Genomic DNA, 9,299 nt, shown 5'->3' on the forward strand with positions numbered 1-9,299 from the left:
GCTTGTGGTCATGTAGTTCCACTAATAATGACGCTAAGCTTCTTTCAGACCCACTTTTTGTAATTGTTTACAGTCCTTGTTGCTTCAAAATGGAGAAAAAACATTTACAAATATGAGCATTATGGTTGGATTAGCCCTGCTCACACTGCAGACAGCGTGAAAGATGCACATTTCTGACACTCAAACGCACACGCTGACACACTTTCTGACTCAAAAAAAATAGGCGTATATAGGCGAGGATCAATTTCATGTGTTAACTACATTAGGAGACAACTTGTACTGAAATCCATTTCAGCTCAGCAGGATTCACTGCTGAACATGAGGCACAGTTTGGTGGTTTTGCTGGTTATTAGCAACCATGCAATTACACCCATAAATTTCCAGAATCCCCTGGTAAAACATGCATTAATATCTGCTGACACGATTTTTGGTAAAACCGCAAGAGATTCATACGCCATGTAGAAAATATGAGAGCGTGTCGGAGTGCTTAGCACAGGCTGCCGTCACACCAGGCAAAATCTCACTAGTAAATCTGATGACCACATTTGCTGATATTCATGTGCAGTATTTTTCTTATCCTGGAGTGCTACCGAGGTTGCCGCTCTGCAAGCTTTTCCTCACAGAGCTCTCCAAAGAAGGGATTGGACGGCAGGATAGCCAATGGGCAGCTGAGCAGCAGGTTATTTGAACTCTCCTCACACAGCTCAACTAAACCAGACAACATCCTCTGACTTTTCAAACATTTTTCTCTCACAAGAGTCTGTCATCGTCTGTCTGCTCAGTCACTGCTCCCGTGGGCACAGAAGTACGAGGACGGAACCCTTTTTTTCTTTTCTTTTTTAAATTACCTTTACATCGAGTGTATCCAGGATGGGAACCTGCTGCTTCTATTTACATCTGGAAGTCAACTGATGCACCTGTTGAGCGAGGAAAACTCTCTGTGTTTAACAATGAACAAAGTGGCTGAGATGAAGTCTGACACTCGGCTTCATTTTGAGGACAACATGAGATCAGAGGAGAGGAGCAGACTGAACTGTGTAGACTTACCTCAGAGCAGTTTAACAGACGGACAGAACACAGACCTGCTGCGATGCCAGGAGACCGCTGACGACAGCTCTCCTATCAAGTACAGAAGATATGGGTACGCCCTTGTTGTCTGAGTTGGAAATATAGTTCTAAACAGTTTAAAACAGGGGGTTGTATTTTGTATTACAGTTGTAATATGTATCTTAAAATGCAAAATGTAAAGATAATTCTCTAACCTGACATTATGTCATGTTAAAATGTTTTCTTCTGCCTTTTCATACATAGTTAAATAGTTCTTTGCAGTTCTTTAGACATGGAAGTTACAGACAGAAATACTTTAGCATCGTGTTGTTTCATGTATAAATGTCCTAGTTTAAACAGAGGGGATTGTAGGTGGTCTTTGTGTATCTATGAGGCAACTTGTGATTCCTCCAGGTCTCGTCTGGGTGGGGTCAAAGTTCGCCACAAGAGACAGGTGCTGCAGGACATGGCCCGGCCGCTGAAACATTGGCTGTACAAACACCGGGACAACCCCTACCCCACCAAGACCGAGAAGGTCCTGCTGGCTCTGGGCTCACACATGACGCTAGTGCAGGTGAGAGACAAGCCCGTGGAAGAAAGCAGGGATGGTGGAATGAAGGAAAAGTGACTTCAGGGATGTGTTGATTTTGAGGTTTGTGGGTTAAAAAAATAAGTCATTGCTGTTCTATAACAAGGTGCATCTGTGCAGGTTTCGAACTGGTTTGCGAACGCCCGGCGGAGGCTGAAGAACACAGTGAGACAGCCGGACCTGAGCTGGGCCCTGAGGATCAAACTGTACAATAAATACATCCAGGGGAACGCTGAGAGACTGAGCGTGTGCAGTGATAACACCGACTCAGATGGTACGGAATCATTTTAAAGTGTGTTTAAGATCATTTCTCTTCCTTTTTACAAATGGAATTATTGAAAAAATACTGAATTTGGAAACTTCTTGCCCACTGAAACAGCAGTTTGTATTTGTCATAGTTTGTAACATCATGTATCTTCATATGAATCATTTGAACAAGTACAACATGAAACAAGTCACAGTTTTGTTTCCATTGCTGCAGATGAAGAGTGTCCCTTACAAACTCCAATCAGCCAATCAGACTTTGGCAGGTCATCATCCCACAAGAGCGTGCTCGAGAAGCAGGGCAGCGTCCTCGCCATGGCGGACTCCGCCAACAGTGACGACAGCGCGTCGCCTCCATCCAAGTACAAGAGCAGTTTACTGAATCGGTATCTGAACGACACCCTGCGGCACATGATGGTGGCAAAGGCTGACGGCGTCACCTCGACCCGCAAGAGGAGGAGCCACTCCGAGTCGTTCAGCTCCAACGAGTGTGATCGAGATGTTGTATCTCCGGCGTCGTCCTACGAAACAGAGGCCAACTTTGTCTACCACATGGGTGAGAAATGTCAGTGTTTGTCACTGTGCAGGACAATATCACACATTAAAGCAGAGATGAGTGTTCTTACTTGAGATGAAAATGCCACTTTAACACAGAATCGGCACTGAATATGTGTAAAAAGAATCAGGGAAAGGATGTAATAATGCAACATAGAGGATAGATTGGGAGAAAAAGAGATGATAGCACCCCCTGTCCACAGAAATCATTAATGCAGCTTCCTTGTTAATTGCAGATTTATGTTGAATGTCAGGTCAAATTACATTTTAACTACCCTGCTTCCCCTCAGTTCATTTTTAACACACCACAGTGTACAGTAAAATAAGAACAGACTGAACAGAAACTTCCACATGGTCCCACAGAGCTCCCTGACATTAATAAATCTCAGGCATTCCACTGAAAGTCAGAAGCTCTGCGAGATTCAATTATAAAGTTACAGCGAATCTGGAAGGGAGTTTGACACCTGGGTGCCCTTTCAGACCTATAGGGAGCCCAGCATACTGACAACCCCTGAATCCGCTAGAGGTACATGAGCCAAAGCCTTTACAAACATTACTAATAAAGACTCATGCAGACGCTGAAATCCCTCATTTTAAAATTGGACGGAGCTCACGCTGGCTGCCGCTGCACACCGCAAATATCATTTCCATATACTAGAATGTGCCATTTGTTCCGCTTCAGCTTCTTGCCATGGTGGAAATGTCCGGTCCAGTCTCAAGGACAATTACAGAATGTCTGAGACTTTATTCTTCCCAGGGTGAGAAGTGGGAACCTCAGCCAAATGTAGAAATGGAGCAGTCTGTCAGTAAAGCACTGAAGACGTCTCGTAGTGCGACAGTCAGAGAGCTGCCACTCATCTGTGAGACATCGCAGAGCCAGATCACTAATATCCATATGGATTTTCCCATCACTCTTTGAGGGTGTTGCTTCCCTGACTCATGTATGCTTTGGCAGGCAGCTCCTCCCAAGTGTTACTTTCCTACTCAAAATCAATCTAAATGTACATGACATTATAAGAGTTGTGAAAAGATTTTTGAAACCAATTCTACTCTTTAGCATATGTCATCAGTTTCACTCTAAAAATTCAACAAGGCATGCTTTAAGTTCCTTTTTTATTATTTTAGAACCATTTCCAGGCAAACATTACATCCTGGTCCCAGTCTAAAGATGGTTATTTAATGGATATTTTTTTCATAGTCTATGACAAGGCTTAATCTGTATCCTGGAAACTTATTTTAACCTCAAATTGGTCGACAGATTGGTAACTTGAATAATTGGGATAATTCATAATTTTTTTAACAGGCTTGTGCTATATATTTAACCAGTGAAATGGTATATCGTATCAAGTGTACTGTCTTACCTAAACTATTAAACAAATATAGAATAATTTTACAAACATTTTAATTAGTGTTTATATCAATTGAACAATGATAATTCAAGGATTCTCATTTACCTCATTCATTTTAGGGAATAGTTGGTCATTTTGGGAATTACGTTTATTCACTGTCTTGCCAAGAGTTAGCCATGAGAAGATCTGTTAACTATCTACAGCCAGCAGCAGGTTAGCTTTGTGTAGCTTAGCATAAAGACTGGACACAGCTGGGAGCAGTAACTTCCTGGAGTCTCCGCTGGTTGCTTTGCAATTGGTTCCGGTTGTAGCATAGCCTATTGGTAGCTGGATTTTGTAACCTTTGGAAAGAGACAGGCTAGCTGTTTCCCCTTGCGCTAGTCTTTATGCTAAGCTAAGCTAGCCGGCTGCTGGCTGTAGCTTCATATTTACTGTACAAATACAGCCTGCAGATGGTTAGCTTAGCATAGCACAAAGGCTGTAAACAACTAGCTTGGCTTTGTCCAAACACAACAACAAAGTCCACCTACCAGCACATTTTAAGTTCACTAATTAACATCTCATTTGTTTTATCCGTTCAAAAATGTAAGTCTTACGTGGGGTTATGTGCCGGGCTATGTTTTAGATTGGGTCATGAACTTTTTTCCTTTCGATTTTGTACAGATAAAAATAATATTAAATGATGGTAACGTGTTAATTTGTGAGCATTAGAGGTACTTGACCAGTAAGCTATTTTTTTTTTTTACATTTGGACAGAGCCAGGCTAGCTGTTTCCCCGTTTTCAGTCTTTATGCTAAGTAAGGGATAATGTAAAGCGAGCCGCACATTATTGCGAATTAGAAACCCGAGCGGAGGTCTCTTGAATCGGCCTGAAGAGAGCTAATATGTGTATTTCCCAAAATGTTACACCATTCCTTGAAACATGTTATTGCTTACTCAAATCATACGTCTTTTGGAGTATTTGGGGGGTTCTTAATGTCATAACACACTATGCACTGTTTGTGCAAACTTTTAATGTATCCCTGCTGGTCATATTAAGGTTTATTGTAACCCAGTATGGCTCCTCTGTGGAGGTGAAGTGGAAAGTCAAGCTGCCAGATTCATGACAGCCACTAACACCATTAACACGTTTATACTCCACCCGTGAGACGGCTAAAAGTAAACCTCATATGAGGAACTAATAAGTGATGCCACTACAGTGTCTTACAAGGACAATCAGTCTGAATTCCACAGGCAGTAAAAGTATGGAATAGTATAGTGCTGTTTTATTTTCTGTACAGGAATGTGAGGATGTTTACAACATATAATATGATACTCGCATCGGCTTCAGTATTTCCCTTAAAAAGGCTGGAGAGTCATAAATGTGTCCAGAATCATGTTTTATTAGACGAAGAACGGCAAAGAACCTATCTGGACAAACGGCTTGCTGCATTTTCCACCCATTTTGTTTCAAATGAAAACATGCATGCAAGGGGAGCCTCTTGTTCGCGAATACATAATCCGCATTAAGGAAATAAGATGTTACAATATTTTCTCAGTACACAGTTGTTTTACAGTGTGGATCCCAATGACACACCCGTGAGATGACTGAAGGGATTTAAACCGATATTGTGGGAGAACACACAGGCTACGTCATAAACGGACAATTCACCCTATCCGTTTTCAAAAATAACATTGTGCACACCGTCAGTTTTCAGAAAAGTGTTCGTTTTTACACGAACCCGTGTATATGCCGTCAAGAGCATGCCAAACCTGTAGGTAGCAGTGTAACGAGAAGCTCAAGCCCACGTTAGCCGATCAGAATCCCGAAAATAGCAACAAATCACTTCCTCTTTCTCTTTTGACAACGCTTAATATCAAGCTACAGCAAGCAGCTGGTTAGCTTAGCTTAGCACAAACACTGAAAGCCAAACGGCTAGCCTGTCTCTGTTTAAAGGTAACAAAATTTGACTACCAGCACCTATAAAGCTCACTAATAACATGTTTGTTATTTGTTTAATCTGTCAAAAAACTAAAGAGTAAAAAAAAAAAAAAAGGTTTACGGTTATAAAACAGTCTGGCACATAGCTCCCCACTAAGAAATATTTTAAACTTCGGACTGAAGGCTTTAACCCACCAGAGGCGTTTTTTTGGTGCGATTAATTTGCATGTCAATACATTTTTTCAAAAAGTTGTTTTTGTCATGAGTACTTTCACACAGACCAAGAATATTACTTGAGCCAGGCTAGCTGTCTCCCCCTCCTTCAACTCTTTGTGCTAAGCTAAGCTAAGCGCCTCCTGGCTCTGTACAAAAACCAGAGTAACCAGTTACCAGTGGAGACTCCAGACATAGCAGGCCAGGCTGGCTTTTTTCACCACTTCCAGACTTGCTAAGCTATATCAGCTAAGATAATTACCTACTGGTTTTAGCTTCCTATTTACCATCCAGTAACCATCTTCCCTTCTAACTCTTGGCAGGAAAGTGAAAAAGTATATTTGAATTAGTTTGAAACATAGATCATTTTTTGTATATGGAATTTAGCTTTCTATTAATACCAATCCTGTCTCATGTAACCCATTCATAATTAATCATTGTCTACATGAGCTGATTTAAGTATTTGTTACCTCGTTTACACGTACATGGTTATTTTGAAAAACCTTAGACATTTCCCTTCGTTTACACGCAAACGGAGAATTCGCCTCTGAAAACAATTCTTTCTAAAAACTCCGGCCAGAGTGGAGATTTTGGAAAACTTCGTTTGCACGTTTGCATGTAAACTGAGAAAAACGGAGGTTTCATCTTTGTTGAGAGTGGTATTCATCTTCTCATCTAACTCTCAGCAAGCAAGTAAAACAGTAATTCCCAAAATATCGAACTATTCCTTATTTGTGAATAAATAAGGTTCGATGTACAGTAAGCTCTAACATGAAATTATAACTATACTGAAACACAATGTAATATAAAAACAAAGCAGTCAGGAGCTTCATTACCCCTTGTAAAATCCCTGCTATAAATGTGAGACTCACCAGAGATAAAACAATGTTTTTTCTAGGTAATAAATACAATAGAGGTACTAAAGTACTTTATTGGCAAAGCATGTTATGGCTAAAGAGAGAAATGCTCAGGGACATTCAGTAGCAAAAAAGTATAAAACAGAAAAATGATTTACTATCGGCAAGTAGTTGCTCTTGGCTCCAGCCTGGCTAAAGAAATCAGAGACGGGGATGTTTTGGGCTGTTGCATTCAAAGACTGTGTTTCACAGTGGGCCTCTAATTTGCCTGTCAATGGCTCTCTAAAGAAAAATCAGTTTTGACCATTCTATCTGCTCCAATAAAAAAAGGCATTATTCCAAAACTGAAATGGAAAATAAGTTCTACATATAATGCGCAGACATCAAACAGAGACTATGCAAGCAATATAATGCTACTTTAAAGTCATGCTCCTGCTTCTAAAATAGCCAGAGAGATATTGTAGTTTCAATTTAGGGCATTTAGAGAGAAAGACCCTTCCTTCTTTCACAGATGTAGCGAGGTTCTCAGGTATTCATTCGTGAGACACTCCCCTGCCTGTTGGTATAATTAAATCAAGTGCTTAGGCCTTGGTCAGAAAAGATGGAGATGTGCAGGGACAGCTTTTGGAAAGCAATAACACATAGTGAACTGGAACAACTTTACAGGTGCTAGCAGAGCTTTGGAAACCTGAAAACACAGAGTCAGTTGCTATGACACAGTGCAGTTATCAGATTTTTTTTCTTCTCAAAAGCTCAAGAGAAACAGCGCATTGCATTTGTTTTGGCTAGAGTAGCTAAGCACTGGCAGAATGGTGCACTGAGTCAAACCTTTCTGAGACATACTGGACGAGTAGTAACTGTACACAAATGTACTTATATTCAGAGATGCAAACACTTGCATTTGGGAGCACCTTCATGTGAACAAACACACACACACACACACACACACACACACACACACACACACACACACACACACACACCCTTAACCCATGCAGATGCACAATCACCCATCAATACACATACCCACATGCTGCAAATTAAAACTCTTATGCATTAATACTATGTATCACTAACATACAGTCTACAGCCTAATCCAACATTGAATATTCTCTGTTTGCAATTTCACTGCTATAAAGTAAAGTGATTCTTCACATATTTAGGTGAGTCTTTTTCTTCTTTCTTGTAGACACAATGGACTATACTTCAACTGAATGTGACAGGTACGTGTATTTATTCATTGCTTAATCTGCAATCGAAACAGATGTTTGCACTTTTCAACTTTAATCAGCTTGAAAAGTAATACTAATCATTATCCCTCTTGGAAGTTGTTCTTGAAACTGAACCCCCCACCTCTAATTCAGCCATATTATGCTGGCTTTATATCAAAAGGAGAAGCAAATGCACCATTTCTGCTTTGGATTTCTAAAATTGCTCTTTGGCTGATTTTAGTTAAAGGAGTGAGATGGTATTTAATAATCTATTTAATTTACAGTTGTCTTTTTTCTTCATATATTCACAGACAACAGCAGCATGGCCGAGGCCAGCAGAGACGAGACGATCAGGGCTGGAGGGAGATCCACGCCGCCGTTGCTCTGACCAGCTTGGCCCAGGGGCAGAGCTGCACAGCAGACCAGAGCCACGTGACAGTGCCCAAAGCTGAGCCCTTCTCGGTTACGAGGACCACTATCATGGACAGAATGTGTGTCACAGGACCCACCGCCGCTCTGAGGCAGAGCTGCACCACGGGGCCCACTCTCACCAACCGCATCATCCAGAAGTCCTCTCATATCTCTGAGGTCCAGACTGTTAACGTGGCCCTGGCAAACAGTGTATAGGCATTTAATTTAAGCATCTGGTCTATCGTTCCATATAGGAATACCAGATGCTTAAGTGCCTTGCAATATCTGTACATCCTCTGTTATTTTGTAATGCTGATAAACTTTGACGTTTAAATAATTTTTACATTGTAAAATGGAAAAACTAACCTAATGCAGTTGAATATTTTCTACTGTTATTGCCATGTTTCTAATGTCTTTTGCCATCTATTGCCATCTGTTGCAGTAAGTTATATTAACTTCCATGAGACCGGATTATCATCCAATGCTAAAGTTTGACAGCAGCTATTTGAATAAACCTGATGTGAAATCTTTTGACCAGTCGTTTGCTTTAAATCATTGCTTTGCAGTGGCTGAAGCTGCATACTTATGTTTTACTGAACTGTATTTAGTGGTAGTTTTCATGTGTGCAATTGTGGGTCTCGCAGTTTCATTATATACTTTTAAATTGCTTTTTAAAGGTTGTAGCCTAATATAGGCAGAAGGGTGGCATAGTGGAATGAGCAGGGAGACATGTCTTCAAGTGGAGTGCTGGTTAAAGTTTTTCTGAGGAGCATCGATCCAGCTAAAGATGGATTCAGAAAAGGTTGGTGACCAAATTTTTGTAGCTGTAACTGTTTTCAGAGAAAAGGCTCTGAAAACCGACTGTATGCTGAATTTTTAGCA

General features: G+C 40.8%; 1 protein-coding gene across 1 annotated transcript; it reads left to right on the plus strand.

Annotated features, from left to right (window-relative positions):
- The first annotated feature begins 911 nt into the window (after positions 1-911).
- On the plus strand, positions 912-8,907 carry LOC144526580 (homeobox protein Mohawk-like). The gene is made up of 6 exons (XM_078264134.1): positions 912-1,141; positions 1,462-1,621; positions 1,757-1,910; positions 2,118-2,456; positions 7,985-8,018; positions 8,318-8,907. Exons 1-6 carry the CDS (start codon positions 912-914, stop codon positions 8,631-8,633), a joined length of 1,233 nt encoding a protein of 410 aa, XP_078120260.1. The 3' UTR covers positions 8,634-8,907.
- Positions 8,908-9,299: the final 392 nt, after the last annotated feature.

This window comes from Sander vitreus, chromosome 12 (assembly GCF_031162955.1).
Source record: "Sander vitreus isolate 19-12246 chromosome 12, sanVit1, whole genome shotgun sequence".
NCBI lineage: Eukaryota > Metazoa > Chordata > Actinopteri > Perciformes > Percidae > Sander > Sander vitreus.